General features: G+C 50.9%; 1 protein-coding gene across 14 annotated transcripts in view; it reads right to left on the reverse strand.

The window, feature by feature from the left end:
* Positions 1–25,970, reverse strand: part of ARHGEF11 (Rho guanine nucleotide exchange factor 11) — a 111,970-nt gene that overhangs the window by 2,189 nt on the left and 83,811 nt on the right. For 6 of the 14 annotated variants that reach the window (XR_010117601.1, XR_010117602.1, XM_063626926.1 and 3 more), the window contains 26 exons: positions 24,826–24,924; positions 23,275–23,317; positions 21,904–22,000; positions 21,602–21,724; positions 20,649–20,672; positions 19,266–19,410; positions 18,567–18,666; positions 17,760–17,789; positions 14,458–14,584; positions 11,207–11,386; positions 11,069–11,116; positions 10,657–10,844; positions 10,191–10,337; positions 9,822–9,901; positions 9,538–9,663; positions 8,922–9,039; positions 7,903–8,081; positions 7,266–7,341; positions 6,843–7,010; positions 5,601–5,691; positions 4,762–4,887; positions 4,271–4,332; positions 3,109–3,327; positions 2,450–2,812; positions 1,298–1,393; positions 157–404 (listed from right to left, as the gene is read on the reverse strand). Coding sequence is in view for 12 of the 14 variants with exons in the window: in XM_063626926.1 (XP_063482996.1) it covers positions 157–404; positions 1,298–1,393; positions 2,450–2,812; positions 3,109–3,327; positions 4,271–4,332; positions 4,762–4,887; positions 5,601–5,691; positions 6,843–7,010; positions 7,266–7,341; positions 7,903–8,081; positions 8,922–9,039; positions 9,538–9,663; positions 9,822–9,901; positions 10,191–10,337; positions 10,657–10,844; positions 11,069–11,116; positions 11,207–11,386; positions 14,458–14,584; positions 17,760–17,789; positions 18,567–18,666; positions 19,266–19,410; positions 20,649–20,672; positions 21,602–21,724; positions 21,904–22,000; positions 23,275–23,317; positions 24,826–24,924 (3,303 nt within the window). In the remaining 2 variants the exon portion in view is untranslated. The remainder of the gene's footprint in view (positions 1–156; positions 405–1,297; positions 1,394–2,449; positions 2,813–3,108; positions 3,328–4,270; positions 4,333–4,761; positions 4,888–5,600; positions 5,692–6,842; positions 7,011–7,265; positions 7,342–7,902; positions 8,082–8,921; positions 9,040–9,537; positions 9,664–9,821; positions 9,902–10,190; positions 10,338–10,656; positions 10,845–11,068; positions 11,117–11,206; positions 11,387–14,457; positions 14,585–17,759; positions 17,790–18,566; positions 18,667–19,265; positions 19,411–20,648; positions 20,673–21,601; positions 21,725–21,903; positions 22,001–23,274; positions 23,318–24,825; positions 24,925–25,970) is intronic. The other 8 variants (XM_063626928.1, XM_063626932.1, XM_063626936.1 and 5 more) reach the window with 4 other exon arrangements.

A 25,970-nucleotide genomic window follows, 5' to 3' on the forward strand; every position in this document is an offset into this window, starting at 1 on the left:
GGGGTGTGATTTAAGGGTGGCTGGGTGGGCTGGGGGAAGATCCCAGGGCCAGGACAGGATCTAGGTCTCCTGCGAAGACACACATCTCACTCATGGGGAATGGTTTTGGGGTGATGGACTGAAGGCCTACAGGGACCCAAGCCCTGTTTCCCTCACCTTGAGCCTGTTGAGCTTGAGGGTGAGCTGCTCAATGGTACGGAAGATCATGCCCACATCCCTGAGGGCCAGGCTTGGGGGAGAGCGGCTGGGGCATATTGGATCACCGTTGCCTCCCTGCAGCTGAGGCTGAGGCTCTGTCTGCCCTGCAGGGAGGCTGTCAGGTTGAGGGGGGCTCGTGGGTGCCCCTGAGTGGTCGGTGCTTGAGTCCAGGGGTCCTGATGGCATGCTGACATAAAAGCAGTTCCCTGTCCCCACAGTAAGAGAATGAGATCAGGAGGCAAACAGAGAAGTCGAAGCTATCCTCCCGTTCCTGTGGGATTCCCCAGCCACCTGACAGAGCAGATGAACTCAGAGCATGTGGGCCTTGCTCACTGTCTGCCAGCCCCTTAAAAGCCCTGCTCCTGAGACCTTCTAGATGGCACTTGCTCAGTTTGGCCCCAACCCAGGGGAGACGCTGAGCAGTGAACTAAGGCAGAAGTGGCAGAGCTGCAGTGTTTCATTTGGGGAAATTGGAGTGGCTCCCCCTCCTTGAGTAAACAGATTGCGGGCTGGTTTCAGGCTCTTTTGAAAGGAGCAGGCAGCAGCCCTCCTGCCCTGCCTGACTCCAGCTCTGGATGAACTATAGCCCTGCCCTGCCCCTCTTCCATCCATGCCATGATCCTCTGGAGGTCCCTTGACTCAACCAAGGGGTGTCAGAGAGATCTGGAGGAAGGACGTGGAGGGTTCCTGACAGGCAGGAAGCACAGAGAACCACCGCAGAACCTGGCAGGCTCTTTCAGCCGATTTCCACAGTGACACTGGAGCGGCGGCTGAGGTGGGGAAGTGGCTGCTTGAGTATCAGGTGAAGGACACTGGGTCCCCAGCACCAGGCCAGGCTTCCCTGCCCCCCCTCACAATTGCACACAGATGTTTATCCCTGCCATTCTGAACAGGAGTCTGGACAGGTGGCTTCTTAAGGCTGGATGGACAGCACAGGGCCTGTCCCTGTCTTTAGAGCCAGATCTTCCTCCTCCCCATTCCAGGCGGCTGAGGGAGCTTGTGGGTGTGTGTGTGACCATGGGCAGGGGTCCGACTCTGCCCTCACAGGTTCCACACTCCAGTCTTGGCCTGTCTTTAGCTCCAAGGAGAAAGTTATTACCCGTAGCCTTTGTTCCGCCTTCCACTTCAGGTGGCCCAGGCTCTGACTGGCCACTCTCTGGTAGTGCAGGGACAACCTTGCTGCCTGCCACCTCAGCTGCACCGACACCACCACCACCAGGAAGAGGAGAGACCAAAAGACAAGGAAAGGGAAGGGAGAGAGAACAGGAAGGAGAGAGGGCAGGAAGTGGGGACAGGGGAAGGAGAAAATGGGAAGAACAAGGTGAACACAAGATCATACACGATGACATCCCAGGCGGTGCAGAGAACTTTCCACCAATTCACCGAGAGACAGAGAAGGAAGGTCAGTTCTCAGAAACCCAGGAGACAGGTGGCCCTTGGGCAGACGGAATGAAAAATGCTGCTGGAAGGGAGGCAGAGTGGAATCCCAGGGGAGGGCAGGCCCACTAGCATGGAACCCCACCCCATGCATGCCCCAGGCTTTGTTCTACCTTTCTTGCCACCCTCTCAGACCAGCCCACTCTTCCTGGGGTGGGGACCTTCCTCCCTGGGCTCACTGCTCGAGCTGGGCAAACCTGTCGGCCTCCCTGTGAGCTTGTCTTGGCTTTTCTTGTCTCAAGGCTGCCCATGGTGTTCCCCAACCCGGGGTGCCCTCCCTGCCACCTTGTTCACTCCCCACACCCTTCACTCGCCAAATGTCTTCCCAGCTTTGTCCTCCACTCCTTCCAGTTCCAGCTGCCACCTCTACTGCCCTTGGTGCTGTTGCCTGGCATGAGGGGCTGCATGCACCTGCCCTGTCTTTCCCAGACTGAAGCTCCTGAGAAGAGTGGCTCTTTTCCCTGGGACCAGGAGATCAGTGAGGAGCACTAACAGAGACTGGTACTGGTAGTCGGTTTGTGCCAGGCAGAAAGAAATGTCCTTATGTGCTATAAAATGAAGTTCAGAGATGATTCAGAATTTTGTCTAAAGCCACACAGATATTAAGTGGCAGAGCTAAGCTCTGAATCTCAAATGTCCAACTCCAAAGCCTGCCTGATATTGGCGTTGTCTCCTTCTTCCAGTACCCAGTGTAGGTCTCTGCTCACACGGTACCCAGGGGGAATGTAGGGAAGGAAGGAAGCAGCTGTTCGGAAGACTTATCTCACCTAGCAAGGGTGCTTGTCTCCCCACTGGACACTCCCATTTATTTTACCTTTTCTCACAACTTTGTAACCTCCTGCTGCCTCTGTGCTTGAAGCCTCTTCAGCCAGATTCCTGTCCAGTTCTGGAGACTCCCATATCCCAGAATTTCTGGTCCTTGGGGGTAGGTGTTCCAGAGAACAGAGACCCACGTCCTCCTGCTCTGGCCGTTCCCCCTCCGGCCCTGCAAGCTGGGTGTTGTCCCCTTCACCCCCAGGGGGTGCTTGCCCTGGGGAGCCTGGGTCCCAGGGGTGAGAGGTGACGCTGATGACAGAAGGTGTGGGTGTCAGGTCGTCCTCGGGCTCCTGGGAAGCCTGAGTTTCCATGGTGTGACCTGGCAGCAGGCTCCACAGGATCAGGTGTCGCAGGTTCTCCACTGGAGGGGAAACAGGGTGATGTCTTCCCAGCACGGGACTGCACCCCACACCAGAAGGATCGCTGCGCTGCCCCACCGACCCCAAGCTGGTGACCTCAGGCACAGGTGAAGCTGGAGGGCTCTGGCCAACTAGCTGGTGGGGGTTGGGTGGGGAATGACATCTGTCTCTGCATCCATCTCTCCTCAAGCACACCAGGAAGAGCCTTCGGGAAGGTGGAGGGTGCAGGCGCCTGCCAGTTCACATTGGCTGTGCGACTGGGCACGAGGGGCTGACGGCAGGGCCTTGAAGCACTCACCATCTTCCAGAGCGGAGTCAGCGAGCCCTTCCATGAACAGAGGGCCTGGGAAGGCCAAGTGGATGGGGTTCCTTGTCCTGATGCCCCTGTTCTCTCCATCCAGGGATGTGGAAGGGCAAGGCAGGACACCCAGTTCCTCTTCCTCTGCATTGCCCTCCTGCTCAGGGTCCTCTAGCAGGACTGGGTGCTTCCCTTGGACCCTCTGCTGGGACCCAGTGCCTGTTTGGGATGAGAGAAGATTGTAAAGCAGGTAAAGGGAGAGGGCACGTATGGGAGAGCCTATGAGCAGCTTTGGAGCCAAGGTGCTGGGAACACTGATTCATTCTACAGTTGTTTACTGAGAACTTCCTGTGGCCGGCACTGTCCCAGGCTCCTGGCATACAACAGTAAGCAAAACAAAAAGATCCCTGCCCATGTTGAGCTTACATTCTAGTGGAGGGACATACAAAAATAAGACACTTCAGCCAATTATGCAGTTTGTTAGAAGGCGGTAACTTCCATGGGAAAGAAGAAAACAACAGCAGGGCACGGGGCTGGGGGCTGGACAGTGCTGGCTACAGTATTAAACAGATTGGGCCAAGAGGACACTGGAACAAAGACGCGAAGGAGGTGTGGTGTTAGGAGGAAAAGCATTCTAAGCAGAGGGAAACAACAGGGACCCAGCCAGGAAACCCGAGATTTCTCCTGAAACCCAAGACCCCAGGTTACTTCACATGCAAGCTCTCAATGAGAATGCTGTCCCCTCTACCAATCGCATCACAGTAACTGCATCTTAAGCCCTTTGAGCTCCCCGGCCCCCCATGTTTTCCATTCCCATAGTTGCAGCACGTATCTCTCTCCCCAACAGTAACCCCTGGCTGGAGGATGCAGGGCCCATGGATCCCGCCAGACTGCTCGTCTTCTTCCACGGCTGATGCCATCACCCAGAAAGGCTGGGTGGGAATCTCTGGTCAGGTGAGCAAGTTCACCCTTTCTTAAGTCTTCAGTCTGCTCTCCTTCCTCTTCCAGACTCTTCCTCCTGCCCTGTTTCTTCTCTACTCTTTATCAAAACCTCACACCCCGGGCCCTGATGGACTCTCCCATCACCCCCATACTCACACCCAACCTGTGCCTACAGAAAAAGGCCTGGGCTGGCTCCCACAGGACAGTTCAGGGCCCTTACCTCCAGGCAGCTCCTCAGGTTCGGGTTCACCATGGAACACGTCTGAGTCATCCAGTTCTACCCTGAGGGAGGAAACCAACACAGGGTGAGATGTCATGAGATTCCACTCTGGACTCGTGCGTTAGAATGGGCAATGGAGTAGGATCTGAGAAGGACGGTGTGGGCCTCCTCACCTGGCTGGTCTGCTTGGCAACCCAGAGAGGAGGGGGGCTGCTGGCTGAGCTTCTCTGGTCCCCTGCTCTACACCCCCCTCACCTTCTGCAGGCTCAGCTCTATTACAGCCAGGTGGCAGGCTGTGGGGGAGCGGACAGGGACAGGAAGCAGGGATGGGGGACATGTTCCTCCATCTGCCAGCACTTGGAGCTGTCTGCTCCCTGCTAGCATTTCCCTGTTGTGGCTGTCTACCCACGGGGGCGAAGGGCTTAGAAGCAGCAGAAAACAGGAGGTTTGGAGTGGAGAGAGTATGGGGTCTGGAGGGCTAAGCGCTGCACCTGCTGGGTGTGGGGCCCTGGTGGGCTGGCTCCTGGGGACCTGGGGGTGGAGGATGGACGGGTATCGGGGCAGCTCCGGGGTGCCTGGTGGCATTCCGCACAGCCTCTTCTAAGAGCTCCATCCATCTGTTGCTCGGCAGGAACAGAGAGGACTGTAGTGAGAGCAAGATAGCAGCACACACCACCCCGTACTGAGCCCACTGGAGCAGGGCTTCCAGGCCCTTCTCCAGACCCTAAGAACCCTCTGCCTGGGAGGTGCCCACCTCCCTGTACAGTCCTCCCTGGCTGCTCCCTTGGGGTTATATTACTTGCAGCTACCAAATCCTGGACACCAACCCTCTATTACACTCTGTGCAAAGCATTCTACGTTTTCTCTCTAAAGTAATTCTCTAACAGGTAGCATTAGCCACATTTTACAGATGAAAACCCTGGAGTTGGGAAACTGTCTGACTCGACCTGTCTCCTTCCACTGTACCATGCCACCTCTGGCAGCTGCTGTCAGAGAACATGGGCTGGGTGGGAGGCAAATGCCTGAGAAGGTTGCATGAATCTAATTTGCCTGATGGTGAAGGGAGTAGGGCAGGAAGGAAAGAAGCAGCAGCAGCAGCTGGAAGACTGCCAGAAGCTCATTCTCCCAGAAGCAGGCCTGGTGACCAGGTCAGGGGTGATGACCCCTCCCAGCTTCTCTACTTCTGTCCTACCTCCCACTTCCCTTCCCAATCCCCTGTCCAGGGACTGCTCTGGGGCCCAAACCTGGCCTTGCTATCCACCGTCCTCATACACACCACCCTGGTCCCAAAGGGACCGCGGTTACGGGTAACCCCTCAATCAATTCTCACGTGTTCTTGTCTGATGACGTCAATGCAACCAGCTCATAGATCTGGGGTGGGCCCAGCTTGGAGGTGCAGATGATGAAGAAGGCCCGTTTATCTGCGTGAGGAAAGGAAGGTAGAAGGGTCTGTACTAGGGATGGCAGGTGTGACTGCAGCCTGGGCCAGGGTGACAGAGTGGGATTCAAAGCCCTGACCCTTCACACGGATGGAGAGTGCAGCACGAGACAGATGTGGATCTTCAGGACCACTTGGAACCCACTTACACAAGGGAGACAGGAAATTCTAGGACCCCAATGTCATCTTTCACAGCCACCCCTATTCCTCTCCTGCTCTAATAACAGTGATGGATGATATGTGTATGGTGCTTAGGAGTTATAAAACTTTTTTTTTGAAATGGAGTCTTGCTCTGTCACCGAAGCTAGAATGTAGTGGCGCCATCTTGGCTCACTGCAACCTCCACCTCCCGGGTTCAAGCGATTCTCCTGCCTCAGCCTCCCGAGTAGCTGGAATTACAGGTGCCTGCCAACATGCCTGACTAATTTTTGTATTTTTAGTAGAGATAGGGTTTCACCATGTTGGCCAGGCTGGTCTTGAACTCCTGACCTCAAGTGATCTGCGTGCCTCGGCCTCCCAAAGGGCTGGGATTACAGGCGTGAGCCACAGTGCCTGGCCAAGGGTTTATAAAACTTTTTCATACCCGTCATCCCTTTTGATGCCCCCAAGAGGTAGGGTAGGTATCACTCCTATCTTACAGATGAAGAAAGTGAATCCAGAGAATTTTGCTTCAGAGCCCTTTCTCACACACACTGCACTTCTCATTGAAATGTCCCTGTCCACTGGACCCAGCTCTGTACCATGGGTACTAACATCTTCTGTAACCAAGCTCTGCCCAAGTCACTCTTGTACCAGAAAGGCTTGTCCTACTCATTCTGCCTAATCCCATTCTTCCCAATCCTGCTCAGACACTCTTACCCCATCCTGGGTGTGCACATCCCATCCAGCACTGTGCTTGAGGACTGCTGACCACCCCTGTGCCAGGTTGTCTATCTTCCTCTTGGTCCCCATCCTAACCCTCATCCTACCCCACTTTGGGCCAGTCCTCCTGCTTAGGCTGGGTCGGGACAGGAGGAAAGGAACACAGGTGGACAGGTAGGTCCTGTAAAGGCTCCAGACTGGCCCTGCCTCACCCAGCACTTGCTGGACATGGTCCCTGAGCCCCAGGCCAGCCTGGACCATCTCCCCAGGTACCTGTGGCCACAGAGCGGATGAGCACAGCATTGAGCTTGAGCACGGGGCTGAAGGTCTGCTTGCTGTCTGAGGAGCCCACAGTGGTCTTGCTGTGGCACTTCAGCAGTAGCTTCTCGTCCTGTTTCTGCAGCAGCACTAGGAGGTCCTCTAGCAGCAGAACGTGGAGGTCTGGAGGGGTATGGTCATGGGAAGGCGTTCCCTGGTGCCTACTCATCCTTCATAAGCACAATGCAGGGCCACAGGCTCTTGGAGGCTCTAGGAAGCCCTGGGAGTCTGGTGACCCCATTTCTCTCTCTGGTTAGTCCCTTCCCATGTCCTGAACTATCACCTCCAGTCATGTTTCAATGCTTGGGAAAGACAGAAGAGCCCAAGGAGGCCCACCCACTGCAGGTTCCTGCTCAGTCCCAGTCCCCTGGCACATACCCAAGGTCTTATCCTTGCTGATCCTCCAGGTCAGGGGTCCCTCATGGATCATTTTTCTGGTCGTAAGATCCAGGCTCTGTTAAGGAGACACCATTCATTCATTCAAGTTTGAGAGCCTACTGTGTGCCAGACATTGTGTTAAGGTGCTGGGAATTGGTAAATAAGAAAAAGTCCTTGCCCTTACTCTCTTGTGGGGGATGAACATAAGCAAAAAGGTAACTGTGAAGTCATGTGCCATGTGCCAGTGGGGGTATATACCGATGGCTCTGACTTGGGTCTCCCACCTGCCCCTACCATGTGCCAGCTACAGTCCCAAGAAGACCACACACTGCTTTTCCTGCCCATGCCTCCAGCTCTATTCCCTCCCAGAAGATCTCCACCTTACCTCCAGTTCTACCCCATCCCCTGCTCTCTCAGGCTGAGTTCCAACATCTAGTCTTTCTTAGGTGGGGCTGCCTGCCTTGTCCATCTAGGGACAGGGCGACAACAGCAGGGTGTCTTCTAGGGCTCCATTGTGCCACCTTATCTGGTCTCTGTCTCCTACCTCTAAGACTCTCCAAGCCCTGACCAGTGTTCTGCTCCTAAGGGTACCCACAAAGTGTGAGGGGTTGACTGTGCTGCAGCCTCTGCCTCCTACCTTGAACTCTGCTGCCAGGGGGTTGCTGGCCCTCTCCAGGGCGGTGGCATCCAGGCGTTTCTGGTAGCCCTCTAAACGGTGGCGGTTCTCTGTTTGTTTTACCGCTTCATTCACATACTTGAGAATCTCCCGGCACTGGTCCCGGGCCCGGCAGAGCTTCTCATGCTCAGAGGTGCCACCTACCAAAATGGACAGAGGAGATGGTTGGGGCTCCTGCCTGAGAAGTCTAACATGGCACCAGCTGTTATCTGCCTGAATTCATCCATGCCAGCTGGCTTGCTTCAAACCAGCAGGCGTGGGTGGAGCCACCCTTGCCTCACATGAGGACCCCAAGTGGTAAGGGTAACTTTTACTGAGCATCTTCAGGTCTCAGACAGACCACTGCTTTGAAGACGCTGACAACTCTTGGGAATCCCTGCCTCTACCACAACCAGCTCTACAGATGCAAGGGACAGAGACTGTGATAAATGGCCAAAATTATGCCTCTAGAAAGCCTGTTCAAATCAGATTGGGGTTCCTAACATCTCTCTGTCCTGACTCCAATGTCTGAAATATGGGGGTAGTGAAAGATGCCCAGGATCCCAGGGAGAGTGGCAACCTGAGGCTAGACCCTCTTTTTCAGTCTGGTCCCCTGCTCCTCTAGTGTCACCACATAGGCCGTGTCTTTTGTGCACTGCAGGGGGCATGAATGGGGATAAAATCCAGCCCCATGCAACCAGAGGGACCCAAGTGCCCTTGAGTGCCAGCCTGTGTTGGGCACCAGATGCTTTCCTTGGATTTGCACAAAGGCCCACACAGGTGGCCTTTGATGGTGGCCCCTACTCCTCCGTTAAACACCTTATATTTTCCAAAGGACATTTACAATCATTTTCTTCTCTGAAACACTCCACAACAGAACAAGGACGAAGACACCAAAGACCACAAGGCACAGTGACTTGCTAAGGTCACAAAGCAGTGCCAGAATTAGGGTCTGGCACAAGGCCCACTGCCTGTGATGCCAGCCCCTCCCCAAGCGCTACCCTCTGTGTGCTTGATGATGCTCTCCAGCAGCAGCGGGTACTTGGTGAGCCGCTGCATCTCAGAGATGATGAGGTCTCTCAGCTGCAGCCGCCGACACTGAGGGTGGCTCTCAGCCTCCTAGACAGCAGGAGACACAGAAGGAAGGGGATGTCAGCGTGGCTGGGAGCTGGCTTATGGGCTCAGGGCCAAGATGGGTGTGAACATGACAAACAGGTCCTAATGCCAGATGGATCACTCAGAAATGGCAGTGGAAGCATCTTCCTTAAAGATGTAGAGAAGGGTGTGTGGTGGCAGGGAGACACCAATCCAAAGGGATATGGTCAAAACAGAAGGGCAGGCATATTGCTGCCATTCTATAGACAAGGAAACTGAGATCCATCTCAGTGCACACAGGTGCTGGTGGGTGAGCCAGGCCTCTGCTGCTAATCCAGGATTCTTTTCAACAAACAGAAGTCTCTTTGTCTAGAGTGAGTCAGTGTTTTTGAGGAGCGTGTGCCAAAGGGTAGAGGGAGTTGCTGTAGAGAGGGAGGATGTGGCCAGAAGGAGAGAAGTTCAGGAGATCCTTGGTGACCTTGATGGTGATGAAGGAAGGCCAAGGCATGGCCAAGGACGCACCTGCATGAAGAGCTGGAATCGACTCTCCTTGCGTTGCTTGGTCTTGATTAGCTCTAGGGCTATTGACTGATAGGAACAGAACTGTGCAGCCACTTGTTGGAGTTCCTCTCGGGCAGGGCCATCAAACTGAAGAGGCAGAATGGACACAGGGCCAGGCATCAAACCCCTGCCTGGGACCAGACCCCTGCCTATCCCTTCCTTTGCCAAATTCCCTGGCCTTGGGTAATGAGACCCTGCCTCCCCCAGTCTCCTCCTTGCCAAGAGGGAGAAGTTTGGAGCCATACCCGGGCCAGCATGAGGTCACTGATCTCTTTGATGATGGGGCCTTCCTCCCGGAGCTTCTTCATGGCTTCACACCAGGAATCTGGGGCAAGAAGAGAACAACTAGAAATGCCTGGGGCTGAGCTCAACTGCCAGAACCTTTCTGACAAGAGAGAAGCGAATCTCTGACAGCAGTGCCATGGGAAGGGTCTGGAAACCATTGTACTTTCGGGGTGAACTCCAATGCTGGTTTCAGGCTGTCCACAGATCTTTTTCTCACCAGGGATTAGTGGGGGGTTATCTACTCAGGGAGGTCCTGGCAGTGGGGCCAAAATGGAACAGGAAGCTGAAGGGCAGCAGAAAAGGAGTCTGGAGGGGCACAGGCTCCTTACTGTGAATCTCTATGAGTTCAGGCAGGTTTGGGAAGAGCCGGGCCAGCTCCTCCCGGGGCATCAGGTTCTCCTTCTTCATTCGCTGGTAGAAGATCAGGTCCAGGACCCGGAGTGTGCGCAGGTGGGAAGCTTCAGTCACAAACAGCTCTGAGTGGTGGTTGTGACAAGGAGGGTAGAAAGCCAGGGTAGAAAATGGATCAGCAAGTATCTAGAGTCCCTGCCTTGGTTCCCACACCACTCTATTTTGGGGGGAGCTGAAGTGCTGGTTTCAGATCATACAGCAACTTTTCTCTTACCCCAAGGGCCAGAACTGAGGGGAATCTTATAGCAACAGGCAATGTGGACCTGCTCCAGCACACAGGGGCCCCCCACCCTATTTACCTCTTTCCCACCCTTGTGTCTCAGGCATTCTGGACCTATTCCCACATGTGTGAGCGGAGCTAGGGGCAATGGAGCACGTTCTCACCATTGATGACCTCTTGCCGGTCAATCTCCCGCTGGGTTAGCCCAGCCACCACATCCTTGCCCACTGTATGCTGCCAATTTTGGGCATCTGGCTCTGGCTCCAGGTCAGAAAGCTGGCCCAGATCATCCTCTAGGAGGTGGGGAAGGAGGGCATCTGTGCAGAACCCCAAACTGGGGGACTCAATGCTCCTGGGGGAAAACAGGTAGCTCAGCTTCACTTAGGAGGAAGAACTCACACAGAGGGTTTGGCCCTCCCTCTCCTGCCCGACCTGCTTGCCTCATGCACATGGGAAACTAGTGGGCCCAGAAGAGGAGACACCCACCCAACCAGCCCCTTGCGGGTGAGAGGAGCAGCTGGGTGTGGATGGGACACAGAGACACCAAACAGAGGCACCACCGTGCCCATCACTTACCTGCGGCCCATTTTGGGAGTGAAGGGAGGGGTTGGGTTCTCAAGAGACCTGTGGAGGGAATGTCAACTCTCAGCAACCCTCTATCCTTGCCCCCACCCCCAAGATGTCCATGAGTGCAGCTGTTGTAGCCCTGCCCACCTGGTGGAGAGGCTGGAGGCAGAGGACGAGGCTGACTGGTGCAGGCGAGTAGCCTCCGCAGCAGCATCCATGTCAACATCACTGCGAGAGCGGGGCACGTTCTCTGCCTTTCGAGACCGTTTCATCTCTTCCCGGCCCTTGAGGCTTTCAGAGCGGCCCAGGCGAATCTCTGAGCGTGAACTAGGAAGGGACAAAAGACTTTGGGACTTGGGAAGTCAGTGGGCCATGCTTACATCCTGGCCAGCTCCTACCTGCGGCTCCATCTCAAGGATGCCTCCGTGCCACAGGTTCTCCTCCTGAACATGGCCAAAGCACCTGGATGGCAGTGGAAGCTTCTCAAAGACAGACTATTTTTGCTGCTCTACAAACTCCTCCTCTCTCCCCAGCCTAGCCTGATGGATAGACAGAGTCATCCTCCTCTGGAGCTATTAGGAAGGGATCCTAACAGGAAGATGAAATCTGGGGCTAATGGAGTAAGAGTTGTAGTGTGTCGAGAGGCCTGAGACACCATGCTCCTGTCAAGAAGGTGGTAGACATCATCGTCCCTCATCAGGGACCACAAGGTCCTAGCTCCCTGCCCCTGGGGTCATCTGGTGGCCAGTCTGCATTGCCTCTGCTTTGGAATGAGTCAGCTCCCACCTTAACTCTGCTTGAGGCAAACCTCTTTTAAGAGGTCTTAAGAGGAAAGTGGAGTCACTATATTCACAGCTCATTTTAGGATTTTCCACACTGCCTGTCAGAAAGTTCTATCTGCTGCTGGATTCTTAGCCCTCCAGTTGTGATGCGGATGAGTTCCATTCTTATCTTAACAGTACTGTTCCTAAGATTCCATTTCGTCTCAAGAGCAGACAGGCTTGTGCTTACAGGGGCCTTTTTACTGATAGGCAGGACCCGCTCCTTGGCCTGCCATGCTTGGCTACTGAGTGTCTCTGGGGTTTGATGAGATGCTGATGACTGGGTGTTGCGGTGTCGAGTCCTGCAGTGCATCAGCCTGAGACAGATGGCACCTCTGACCCCTAGCTGCCCCAGGATGGTCCCCCCACCTCCATGCTGTGGCCCTGTTGGGCTGGTTTTCTGATATTATTAGTAATCTACATCCTGCTCTGCTTCTAGGACCACAGGAGGCCTGGAAATGTCTGCAGAGCTCTTAATAGCACAGCAGATTGCTGCAATGAGGAGCTAAATGTCTCGGTCTCTATTCATCGTGCCCAAACTGCCAGATGATCCAAAATGGAGCTCATCTCCTAGGGTCCTGAGGGTCTTGTCTGCAGGGTTAGAAAACATACTGCCCACTGATCCCTTACTGAATTCACCCTCCAGAATTGTGTTAGAACAATCCCAACCCAGACTAACTCGGAACACTTTTCAGTGTCCTATTGGGTCACTGTACCACCACAACAAACACCCAGTGGAGTTACTGGGGCTGCAGAGCTAAGCACCTTCCTTCAAGCACCCAGAAGTAAGTAATGCTCCCACCAAGAAGTGAGGCATATTATCTAACTTTGCCCCCAAATTCCTAGGGTACTGCCTTCTAGAACTGGGGCATCTTATACCTGTTGAGTATCTACAACAATCTCTGACCCACCATACTGCTAATACTATTTCTTCTGAAACTGCCAATGAGTTGATAATCATCAAATCCAAAGGCTTCTGCTTAGAGTAGCTTTAGGATCCTAGTGAGTGTCCTAGGGCACGTTTACCTAGCAATGCCAAGAATGCAAGTTTGTAAATGGTCTCAAATATTTTCTACAAATGTTGATGTCTTATAGTCTTAAAATATTTGATATATCTACGACATCATGTGCTACCACAGGAATCACATAATTTGCGTATTTAACTTACCCATTAATGTTAGAACTCAACCTTCCCCCAGTACAAACCTAACCTTTATCTCCTGTAAATCTGTCAGTTCTCACAGCAGCAAAATCTTTTAACACGTGTTCAGCTGAAAAAAGGCTTCATATAAACAGAAAGGAGTAACCTGCATTCAAGCAGGAAAGCTTGGCTTATGGTTTGATAATTAGTTATTTCAAAGGCAAAATAGGCCAGGTGCAGTGGCTCCCGCCTATAATCCTAGCACATTGGGAGGCTGAGGCAGGAAGATTGCTGTGGTCGGGAGTTCGAGACGAAGCTGGGCAACATAGTGAGACTGTCTCAAAAAAATAAAAATAAAAATAAATTAGCCAGGTGCAGTGGTGCATGCCTGTATCCCTAGTTACTCAGGAGGCTGAGGTGGGAGGATCTCTTGAACCCAGGAGTTTGAGGCTGCAGTGAGCTATGACTGCACCACTGCACTCCAGCCTGGGTGACAGAGAAAGATCCTGTCTCTTAAAAAAAATCCCCAAAACAAACAAACAAACAACAAACGCAAAACGGCTTGAATATCTACACTGCTACATACTGGCTTGCTTTCATGCCTGCCTGTACTCCAGCTCAATGGCTCTGAGGCTTGACTGTACACAAGCATTATTTCCCCCCACACAAGGCCACATTACTCTACCTGTTTAAGTCACCTTTAAGGGTGGTGTTGGCTTTTAGGTGTTAGCTACAGAATGTTAGACATGACTTGACTGTTGTCATGCCACAATCAAGAGCAAGTAAGTCCAAGAATATGTTTTCATACCAGACGGGGACTCTAGTTAGAACCTGACCAAAGAAGAATATGAGAGATGCCAGTCTCAATTCCCTTTTTTCTTCTTAAAAAGGGAAAAACAGTTCATTTGTAATCAATCCACTTTGCCTGTCTTTGCTGAGGTGGACATCTGATGCCTATAGTTACATCACTTGTCTTTAAAGTACCCAGCAGAACCTCATCTCTGGCTCTCTTCTTCACAAACAGACAGGAAACAACTTTCTTTTGCCTGCCTGGGTCTTTTTTCCCCAGGACTCCCTCTTGCCCCCACTATAGTCTTCCTTATCCTTGTCACTTAGGGTTTCCTGATTAGCTGCTTTATATCACCCAGCTCAATCTTGGGGGAAGGCTACTGAGTAGTCAGGTGATAAATCCAAAGGGAATTTGAAAAGTGTGTAGTTCTTGGGCTGGAAGTCGGGGATCTGCTTGCTCTTCCACTGGCCTGTTCACCAGCACACAATGTGTCTCCTGAAGATACTGGGGGCGGGGAGGAAGTTCTGTAGAGGTAGCCTTAGAAGCTAGTGGAGAGGGGTAAAGTAGCTGGAATTAAACCCTAGCATCAGCCCTGCTCATGCCCCACTCTTCGAGCAGCTGGCGAGTCCCATCCAGCCAGTGCTACCTGTCACTCTCCAGCAGGTCCTCGGGAAAGCTTCCGGTCGAGAGTCGTTGTGTCCCAGGTTCTGGGGCGTCATACTGCTGGTTGTTCTCAAAGTGCTGAATGATGTTCCTCACATTGCCTGGTTTGACTAGAAGCAAAAAGAAAATGAAGGACACTAGGCTTGCTGTTCAGGCATGGCTTCTCAGGCTCGGACTTCCCCAGATCCCAAAGACAGAGCAATGAGCAAGCGTGAATGAGAACAGCACTGGACCAAGAGTCAGGAGATGTGTTCTGGTCCTGGCTCTTTTATGAATATGCTGTGTGGCCCTGGGCAGTCACACTACCTTTCTGGGTTTATTCTTTCCTCGTGTGCAAAATGAGAGGGTTTGGAAGTATGTTTTCCATAAGCATTCTTTTGGCTCTCACATTATTACAATAACGCTTCTGCTTGAAAGTCACGATTAGGTTTTTCCTAAGAGCCACATACAGGTTAAAAAAATAGCCAGGAAGACCAAAGCACATCTACATGTAATTTGGCCATGTTGCCAAAATACATCAGGCATTTCTCAAATTTAAATGAATTTTAGAGTTCTTTATTTCTGTTTTTCTCTGCCTCTCCTTCCTGTCCTTTCTGCCCTTCTCTGGCCTTCATCAATACAGAATCAGACTCTTTAGTACCGTAAGAGGTGACCTAGGAGGAACAGAGGAGAGACTTCACTGGCATTCAAATTCCAGCCCCCTTTCGAAGCTAAGACAGAAGAGAGCTGTTCTTGTTCAGACAGAGAGGGCAGATAGGAGAGTGAAAAGGCACAGGTAATGCCAACTACAGCCCCTGGAGAACTCAGACCCAGAGTTCTGTGGCTCTCAGCAGGAGGAAAGAGAGATAAGGAGTTCACCTTCAAATCAACTAGCTCAGTTCTGAGCCCAGTGATATTAGAACAGGGGTGGGCTAGAAATGCTGGCTGCCTGAGACCAGCGGAAAGGACAAGGGGAAATGGGGAGGCAATATCAACAGCCCAGGGTCTGGGCCCTGATCCTACTTCAGAGATTCTGATATCTACATATACAAACTTACAAATCTGTCTCAAAATCTGACTTTCATAAGAAAACTTCTAAGTCAGAGAGAACAGAAAAAAATTTAGCTGCTGTCTTCAAAGTTTACAACTCCACAGCCTTTAGGCAAGTGGCTAGGGAATATTTTTCTAAAACTGTGTAAGTGGCTGTGGGTGCATATTACAGGAGTAGGGGCTATTACCATCACTCTCACTTTGGAGATTAAGAGCAGATCTGCCTGTACCAGCCTGAATGTGCATCTGGGCCTTGAAGCCATGCAGATGCCAGGGTCAGCAGGGCAGCCGCAGCCCTGAGCCGCCCTGGCTGGGTGATGATGTGGGAGCCTGGGAACATCCTATAACTGAAAGCCGGCAGGCTGAGTCCACTCTTCCCTTTCCCATGGGTCACTTGGAAAATGCACAAGTATGTTCTAGATAGAGTTACACCTTAGCTGTGGCAAAATACAGGCGTAGCCCTGAGATCTGGTATAACCGAATGACCCAGAGTAACGGGGAAAAACAGGTAGAAGGAAATGCATTTTTAAAAAGAGCAAAATGGCTAGGCATACAGTGCCTCATGCTTACAATCTCAGCATTTTTGGAGGCCAAGGGAGGAGGATCGCTTGAGCCCAGGAGTTTGAGACCAGGCTGGGCAATATAATGAGACCCTCTCTCTACAAAAATAAATTAGCCAGGTGTGGTGATGTACGTCTGTGGTCCCAGCTACTTGGAAGGCTGAGGTGGGAGGACTGTTTGAGCCAGGAGTTCAAGGCTGTAGTAAGCTATGACTAGACCACTGCACTCCAGCCTCGGCGACAGGGCAAAACCCTGTCTCAAAAAACAAAAACAAAAACAAAAAAAAACTGAGGACTGGATTTCAAGGCCATTCTTTTTTTCCCCTTGTTTTATCAACTTTTTTACATTAATTCCTTATTTTTACTGCTTAAAATGGCATAGAGTTTAGGAGTTTAGTAACTTTTAAACTAATTTGGAAGATAATATTTTTGTCACTTTTACGTAAAATAAATTGCAGTAACGGAATAGTTTCCAGGTTGCATCCCATTGCTATCTCTCTATCTCTCTCTACATATTTATTGTAGAATCTAGAAAGTGTTAATCAGTTGCATGCATATGGACCTTATTAACAGGAAATGAACTTGCTCAATTCTGTGACATTTCACTGTAGGCTCTAAGCTTCTTGTGGGTTAATGTGTATCACATTAATGTTTTAAATACACGGATTCTGGAAGATACTAGGTCCCCTAAAATACATTTAGGGTCATTCTTTTTTCACTGCTGTGGTTATACAGTGCTGGTAGTCAAATGTCAAAAGAGATGGAGGTGCTATACTGAAGGGCTTAAGTAGATGATATAAACAAAAATACCCAAGAGAAAAACTGTTAGAGACCCATACTTTACATAAAAAAAAAAATCACCTTCAAAACTGACATTTTAATTATTTTAACTGAAAACAAAAATCTGAGGCACTGATTGGGTGCGTTGGCTCATGCCTATAATCCCAGCACTCTCGAGGGCCAACGCGGGCAGATCACCTGAGGTCAGGGGTTCGAGACCAGCCTGGCCAATATGGTGAAACCCCGTCTCTACTAAAAATACAAAAATTAGCTGGGTGCAGTGGCACATGCCTGTAGTCCCAGCTACTCCTTGGGAGGCTGAGGCATGAGAATCCCTTAAACCTGGGAGGCGGAGTTTGCAGTGAGGCAAGATCACACCACTGCACTCCAGCCTGGGCGACAGAGTGAAACTGTGTCTCCAAAAAAAAAAAAAAAAAAAAAAAACTGAGGCACTTCTGCTTCACTGCAAGACCCTTCAATGTGTGAGGGTTCCCCTCATTTATATAGAACTCTGGAGTTTTGGACCCTCATCTTTGGAGATGTGACTGAATTATAGAGAAAAGGCCTCAGGCTATGGAAAAACTGCCAGAGGAACCAGAAGTCTAGTCTTGGCCAGAACTACCAGAAGGAGCTGTTCCTGCAGGAGAAGGGGCCCTGCCCCCTGGAACTCTGGGTTAGGAGACAAGGTCTCACACCTGGCATGAGGGTGGTGCCCTCCCCAACCCCCCACAGGGTTTGTAGCACACAGCAGCTTTAGCAACAATGAGCAACACATAAGAGAAACAGAGAGAAGAAAGAAAGGGAGGGAGGAGGAACAGGATGGTAGACGATGAGAAAGAAACAGAAAAGACAAGATTTGGGAGATGGAAACTCAATGCTAATGCAAAGACAAACCCAAATAAAATGGTCCTTTTACCTTCCACAGGGGACAAGGGAATATGAAATGCTAAAAGAAAAACAAACAAAAACAAAAGTAAACCATGAAAAGTCAATCAATGTTTTAAGAATCAAAATAAAAATTACATCAAGCCAGAAAATGAAAAGGTAGTGGCGAAAATCAAGGCTGATCTAGAAGAATCCCTTTCTCTCCTGCAATGCAGCAATTTCAGAAAGGGAGGCCAGCCCACCCCGCTGCCCTTCACAGATTCCCATTGATATTGGGGGGCTTAAGGTCCTGACTGGGAGGGGCCAGCAACAATTTCCAGACAAATGACACACGCTGGGAAGAGATCAATGATAGGATCAGTTGAGTTTTGGGTTACTGATGGCATTAGGGGAAACTCTGGGTCCCAAACTTGCCCCCAACCTGACTAGTTCTACTTAATAGTGACTCAACCATGCCCCGCCCACATCTGTACTACTGTAATCCTGTGTGCTGGGACCAATTATAGAGCCTCGGATGAAGGTGAAGGGGGCATTTACTGTCCACAGGGCGATCCTTGCCGAGGGGAAACGTTTCTCACGTGGTCGTTTGGTAGCTAGAACTGCTCTGGGTTCCTAGACTAAGACCCGGGACCGGCACGGCTTCCTTGGCTCAGAAACATTCACCTGAACCTCAGAGATCCTGCACTAGATTTGGCAAGGGGAGAAAGTGGCTGTGGTCTGAGTTTGGGCCTGTGGCTTCCAGAAACACAGAAAGGCCCTCTGCCAACATACTGGTACATGAAAGGGCTGAGGTCCCTGCCCAAGGAATGCCCGAGGCTGTTGCTCCCCAAATACTCACTGCTTTGAGAAGAGCTTTTGGGCTTCCCAATGTATTTGAGGATGGGGTTTCGCTTCTTGTCCTCCAAGGCATCCTTTTCTCTCTTGGAATTGCTGCTCTGCTGAGACAGGAGACACTGGTGTTTGGAGGAGGTCCTGATACCCAGGCGTGGCTGCTAATCAATTCTGCCATTGTCCCCCAAGGCTGGCCCTCAGCAAGTAACTGGAGAGCTGACTCTTGCTGGTACCCTAACAAGCACGTTTGTCTCTGGCCTGGGTTTGGAAGGGACTGAGAGCTGCTCTAGTCTGGGGGTTCTCACTGACTCCACATCCAGGTGCAGGGATGTAGCCAGAGACCTGCAAAATGGCTTTCCTGACCTACCTCAGCACGGAGAACTGCACCAAGAGGAGATATTTTCCAGGACAGCTCTGTTACCTTCTTTTTATTTTTTTTGAGACAGTCTCACTCTGTTGCCCAGGCTGGAGTGCAGTCACTGTAACCTCCAATTCCCAGGTTCAAGCAATACTCGTGCCTCAGCCTCCCGAGTTGCTGGGGTTACAGGTATGCACCACTATGCCGAACTAATTTTTGTATTTTAGTAGAGATGGGGTTTCACCATGTTGCCCAGGCTGGTCTTGAACTCCTGAGCTCAGGCAATCACCTGCCTTGGCATTCCAAATATTAGGATTACAGGCATGAGCCACCACGCCCGGCCCTCACCTTCTTGGTCTTAGGGAAGAAGGGTAGCCACTTGTCCTTGTCAGGAGCAGACTGGGCCTTTTCAGCTGTGTTGGAAGGTCGTGCCTCTCGAAGACGGATCCCAGCATGGCTCATGTAGGTATTGAGGGCGAAGTCCATGGGGGCGCTGTAAAAGAGGAACAGTGTCCTGAATCAGAGAGCTCAAGTTATCTTCCCTGTGCCAAACAATCTCTTCACCATCACCCAGTGGAGTGGGGAAGGGGTAGTTACAGGTGAAAGTATTCAAAGAAAAGTCTAGAATCATTAAATGGGACAGCAGGCAGAAGCTGGCTAAAAGTCTGGGCTGTGACCTTCTCCACACAGTGAGCCCACAGGTAACCAAGAATAAGACTTCTCCCAGAAGAAGTCTTATTCTTTCCCTAAGCAGAACTCTTCCCCATGGGCAGATGATGGTCAGTGGAAGAACATGCCAATTCCCTAAAATGTAAGTAAATAATTTCCTGCCTGGTCAAGACATAGGCAGATGTGGAGGACTGGCTGAGGTCTGCAGCTGATACTCTCAGGCATATGTGCAGGGGTGGGGAGGCCAGGGGAAAGGAGAAATGCCAAGCAGCCTCTGCCAAGGTATACTGCCTTCACCATCCTCCCACCCCAGTACAGAGAAAAAGAGATGGAAAAGGAGCTGTCAAGTGGCTTCCAATTGCCACAAATGAAAATGTCCAGAGCTCTGTTTAAAAATGTCCTTGTACCCACAATTTGCTGGATGGATGATGACCCACTCTGTGCATTCAATGCAGCAAGGCTTCAGCTCTGTCTGTATTTCCCTCTTAAACAGACTCCTAACCCCATTTTCTCTCCCTTATTAGTGTGTATGCTCAGGGAATGCAGACTCATTTTAAACTTGGCTAATGAAAAACAATGAGATAAATATATAGGCTGCAAAAAAAAAAAAAAAAAATTCTAATATGTGCCAAGAAAGGAACTATGCTGCACCCCAGCTCCCCTCTGCAGATGTCACTAAGAGGCTGATTCCATGATTACTGTTACTACTTGAGGTAGTTTAAGGGAAAGACGTGAGAAGGGAGATGTGAAAAGGGCTCATCTGGGTAGAGAAGCTGCCGCCAGGTATGGGACTGTGAGGAGCGATGGCAGCTTGGTGTCTTCCCACTGAGGAGCAGACCCACATCCCTAGGCAGTGATCCCTGAGCATCAGGGGCGTGGGCCTCATCACCCCTATGTTACGGTCACACAGACACCTGAGAGCTAGACTTGCAGGAACCACGATCCTACATGGTTGTACAACACGAGGGACTCCCCTGTGATTGTCAGAAATGGAAAGCATAGTAGCTCAACCCCACTCCTTCCACCTTGAAAGCTGCAAATACACATCATAGACTTGCTTACCTCCTGTCTTCCTCATACTTGGACCTGGAATGGAAGAAAGAACAGATGACTCAGACTGCAAAGACAGAGGCTGGTCACCTGGTTAGAGGCTAGGAGGAGGATAAGATTTTCCTAGACGATAGGAGGGTTAGTGGGGGAAAAGGAGAGAAGTATGTTTGATGCACACGTATTTGGTACATAGCAGGAACTCCATAAATATTTGCCAAGTTGAAATATCAGCCTATTAGCAGAGACAGCATAGGTTTCATCTTCTTTGCTATTTTTACCCTGTCATTGAAGTGCCTAGCTGTGCTTATGGATCTGACTTGTATGGAATGGCTTAACCAAGGTCACAAAACTACTTAGTGAGAAGCAGTATTAGGGCAAAAAAATTGCTTCTAAGCCTGAAGTGTCCCCACAAAGTCTGTGATACTGGGGCTTGCATCACAGGTGCCTATGACACTTTCGAAAATGGTGCTAGAAAAACCTAACAAAAGCAGCTGTGTCAGAAGCACCTTAACATGTTGCACTAGTTCCATTTTCTGATGTGGATTAGTAAAAGATGGTTCAATTTCCCCTAAGTCAGTTCTAGCTGCCTCCTGAGGGAACTTTATCCACTGGGCACACACAGCACTGGCCTCACTCTCTGTGACAGATAAGATCTTAGAGGCAGGAAGGGAGAGAGGTCAGGAAGACGGCCAGCAGGGGAAAGCAGAAAGCTTACCACATTCCTGGGGCCCATGGTCTGTCATAACCACCAAATGACTATCAGGAGCTCCAGGCTCTGCCACACCCTTGAATACCTGCAGCCCTCAGCCTGACCAATGCAGCAGGAGAGCATGACTCCCCATCTTTCAGGGGCAGGAGAATCAGGCAAGAAGTGGAAGAGGGGGAGAGGTTGAAAGAACAGACCCACAAAATATGTCAACCTGCTTGGGACGTTCAGTGGGGTGGGAGGAAGCTGAAAGACTCACAAAATATCTCCAAGGGCAGCCAGCTGCTTCTCAGCCACTTGGCGCTCTCGGAGAGGGTCCCCATCCAGGTCCAGCAGGTCATTTTCACCATATAGGCTGCCCAGCCCTAGAGTGCGTTTTGTTCTAAGCCAGATAAACACAGGAAAAGAAAGAAATATACACAAATACTCAACAGATGGACACCCAGAAAGAACAAGGCAAACACATATAACAAGAGATATGTGCACGTCCCAGACGGAAGGAGCCCGGGCCAAGAGGTGGAGGTGCGAGGAGAGCGGTGGGAGGGCAGCTCCTGGGCCAACCTGTAGTCGTGGATCTGCTCTTGGATCTCAGGCATGGCTGCCTCTTGAGCTTCACAGAGAACACCACGGGCATCCTCGCTGTTCCGCAGGCGCGAGTCTGTAGTGGGAGACCACAGAAAGCAGAGTAGGTGGGGTACTGGGGGTGGGGGGAGAGCCCTTCTGCTGAGCATCTCAAGGCATTTCAGCTCCCTATAACACAGGGAGGAAGGGCTGGCTTTCTGCCCTGTTAGCCTAAAGGGAGAAGAGGCCTGGACCTCTCAGGTCATTCCTGAATTCAGGACTGGAATGCTGATATCCAAAGTCCAAGGCAAGGACAACAATATTTTCTGGATGTTCTGTGCTCCATTAAGAGAAATATTAAAGCCCCTCTCATCGGATATGTCTAAGTACCATCCTCTGACATCCAAGTGCAGACCTCTGAGAGGCTTGTTCCCCTCTCCTGCTCCAGAAGCAGCTCACAAGGCTAAAAAAGGCAAGCACTTCACATTCCAAGAAACCTGAGCTCCCCAGTAGAAACTGAAAGGTGTCTCTCCTCTAGTCCCTGCATCTAGCTCCACCCAGGCTAGGCTAAGTCCTTGGGAGCTGCGCTTCATTCTCACTCTGCTTTTGAGCAAGCTCTGTTCACCCTATGCCTGGGCTCTCCTCCCGGTCACATGTGCCCGCAAATCATCTCTTTCTAAATGCAGCTTCCAATTCCTGTCCTCTAAAAAGCTGCCAGTGATTAGCTTCTCAGGCTGACATCACCTTAGACTGCCTCCCGTTAATTCTTCTACTCATAATTAGAAGGAAAAGAGAGCTGGGCACCATCTAGCCTGCCTGGTCCTCACTCTGGACTCGTTGCTCTCAGTATTAGTTAGGGAACTTATAAAAACAAAAATAAAACACCCCCACCCCCAAAAAAAAAACAATAAGAAAAACCATGCTGGAGATTCCAACTCTGCAGGGAGGATGGAGCGAGGCCCTAGTTTCTGTATTTTTTGAGTTCCCCAAGGGATTCTTGATAATCAACCTGGCTGAGGAATCCCTGACCAAGTCTGTTTCCTCTTTGTACAGATAATCCAACGGAGGCCCAGAAAGGTCATGTAGAAGGCTGGCAGACATGAACCCAGGTCTCCTAACTCCAAGTCCAATGTCTTCCCATGACAAGCTCCCCCCAGCAGAGTGAGCGCCTAGGCAGGGTCTGTCCCATTTGCACCTGTCCGTAAGCTACTGTGCAGTGTTCTGGAGCAATCGTTCCATGGGTCTTTTCTTCTATTAGAGGATGGTTGCCCAAGGACAGGGACTATGTCCCTTCTGTCCTCTGGAGCCTCCTGAGAGCTCAGGACAAGAAAGCCACCAAGAAGAGACTAACCGACCAATAAGCCAACTTACCAATTTCAGCCTGTAACATCTCAGGGATCTTCACTCTCAGAGGCTGAAAAACAGAAGTGTGGAGCAGAAGCGGTCAGGTCTGCACACTCCAGGGAGATGAACAGTGTGAGGGGCGAGGAGGGCTTGGCCACATGAACTTCTTGCCTTTTCGCCTACATCTGCCTACCAGCCTTCTCATCACTCTATAGCTGCACACCTGAATTCTAGGCCAGGGTTTTTGGGAAATGGAGTCTGAGGCTACAGAGCAAGCTGGTACTATATTCTGAGGGTGGTACAGGCAGTTTTTTTCACTCTTATTTCCAGGCCACTAGAGTGCATGGAATGGCATGTTGTCCAAAAAGTGGACCTGTGCTGACTTAGCAGCAAGGGAAAAGGAAAAGCCTTTATTAGGCTATTTGGTGGACTTTCCCTCCCACTCACTCCCATGGGAAAGCTAGCCTTGTGTCACCCAGCCTTGCAGTTAGCATGGTGTTCTGGCTTTGGCTACACAAGTCCCTGACACCTGGATATTGGAGAGGTTCCATAACAACAAACAGAGAACAACTGGCAGCTCTAACCTCCCTACTCAAGACCCATTTAAGAGGGCAAATATAAAATTTTTTTTTTTTTTTTTTTTTTTGAGACGGAGTCTTGCTCTGTCTCCCAGGCGGGAGTGCAATGGCGCGATCTCGGCTCACTGCAAGCTCCGCCTCCCGGGTTCATGCCATTCTCCTGCCTCAGCCTCCCGAGTAGCTGGGACTACAGGCGCCCGCCAACACGTCCGGCTAATTTTTTGTATTTTTAGTAGAGATGGGGTTTCACTGTGTTAGCCAGGATGGTCTCGATCTCCTGACCTCGTGATCCGCCCGCCTCGGCCTCCCAAAGTGCTGGGATTACAGGCTTGAAACTCTTAAGAAAAAAACAATTTTCTCCAACCTCATTAACCCTACTAGCTTACTGCCAAAAGAATAAAGTCACCTTGGAATTAGTCTAGTTGATCAGATTAGAAAGTCTGGGATGGCAATTGCCCTCTGCAGGCAAAAATGCTCTTGTCAGCGGGATCCCTGACACATCCCTGGAAACTCTGTCCCAATGCACCGGGTGCTGTCTACCCCAGACACTCTGGGGCCTCCCACCTCTGACTCCTGCCTTTGGGCAGTAATAGTAACTCAGACTGAGCTTCGGAAACCGGGGTTCTCCTCTTGCCTCACGGATCTAGATCATCTGACGTCTCTAGACCTCTGTTTCTTTGGCCTAGGGATGGGAAAGGCAGGGAGGGTTGGTGGGAACCAGGGCATTGAATCAGGGGAGAATAGGGAGAATTTGGTACAATCTCTTCCTCCAAACATTCCAGAGAGAGGCAATGTGTATTCTATATGTGGAACAACAGAGGTACTGAGAGACTTTTTGAGAATGGCGCTAGGAACAGAATCCAGGAATATTCATCTCTCAGCCTAGATTTCTCTTTAAGAACCTGTCTCTGTTTGGCCTGAATGTTTTGCTTAATTTTCCCTGACTCTGAGTAGTTCAAAGAATATGATAAAATTACAATCCCATCTATGACTGCCTTACCGCACTTTTCTCCAGGAAAATATTCCAGATGTCTTTCCCCAAGCTTCGGGAATCCTTGGGGCTTGTCTGCTGATAAACTTCCGCACACAGGTAAAAAAGCTAGGAGAAGAGAGAACTGGGTTAGATCAGTGGTTCTCCCCCAGCAGTGGTTTTGCCCCCTAGGGGACATTTGGCCATGTCTGGAGACATTTTTAGTTGTCACAACTACTGGGCAAGTGCGGTGCTACTGGCATCTAGTGGGTACAGCCCAGTGATGCAGCTATATTTCCCCAAAGGCACAGAACAGTCTACCACAACAAAGAATTCTCCAGTTCAAAACAGTGCTGAGGTTGAGAAAGCTGGGGTCAGACTATTTCAGAAACCTGTGGTAAAATAACCCCCACCCCCTTTCCCACGGGTACATCTTCAACACTGATTACTCCTCAACTCTGTATCCTCTCCACACATGCTATTTCACTTGTATCTTGTGCTGGTTTACGTCTTGTTTCCTAAGGGTTCATGTTTTATTTCTCTTTGTGGTATGCCCTGTCTTTATTCAGGAATGCTTCTGGCACTTAGACTTGCACACAGGTCTTCAATGAATACCTGTGGGTGGCTGTTCATTCTGGCTTCTGGTGGTATCCCCAGAAAGACAAAACAGCAGCCCATGCCCCAGGTGAGAAGTTTATTCTGAAGAATACAACCGCGACCCCTCTCCTCCATCTGCCCTTCCTTTCTAAGCAGCTGAGCAGAATGAGGAAACTGGGAAGGCTGCTGGCTCTGAGCACTGTCCCCGGCACTTTGGTCTCCATCCCCTCACATTCCTTCTTGTCATCACCTTCACATAGAAGACCCTTTAAGCCTTGCCATCTGCAAGTTTTCTCGCAGGGCTACTCTCTCAACTCCCTAGTCAGTCTGTATCTACCTTCATTTAAAAAAACTCTAGGAAGAGGCTGGGCGCGGTGGCTCACGCCTGTAATCCCAGCACTTTGGGAGGCCGAGGTGGGTGGATCATGAGGTCAGGAGATCGAGACCATCCTGGCTAATATGGTGAAACCCTGTCTCTACTAAAAATACAAAAAAATTAGCCGGGCATGGTGGCGGGCGCCTGTAGTCCCAGCTACTCGGGAGGCTGAGGCAGGAGAACAGCGTGAACCTGGGAGGCG

Source organism: Symphalangus syndactylus, chromosome 12, assembly GCF_028878055.3.
Source record: "Symphalangus syndactylus isolate Jambi chromosome 12, NHGRI_mSymSyn1-v2.1_pri, whole genome shotgun sequence".
Taxonomy (NCBI): Eukaryota; Metazoa; Chordata; class Mammalia; order Primates; family Hylobatidae; genus Symphalangus; species Symphalangus syndactylus.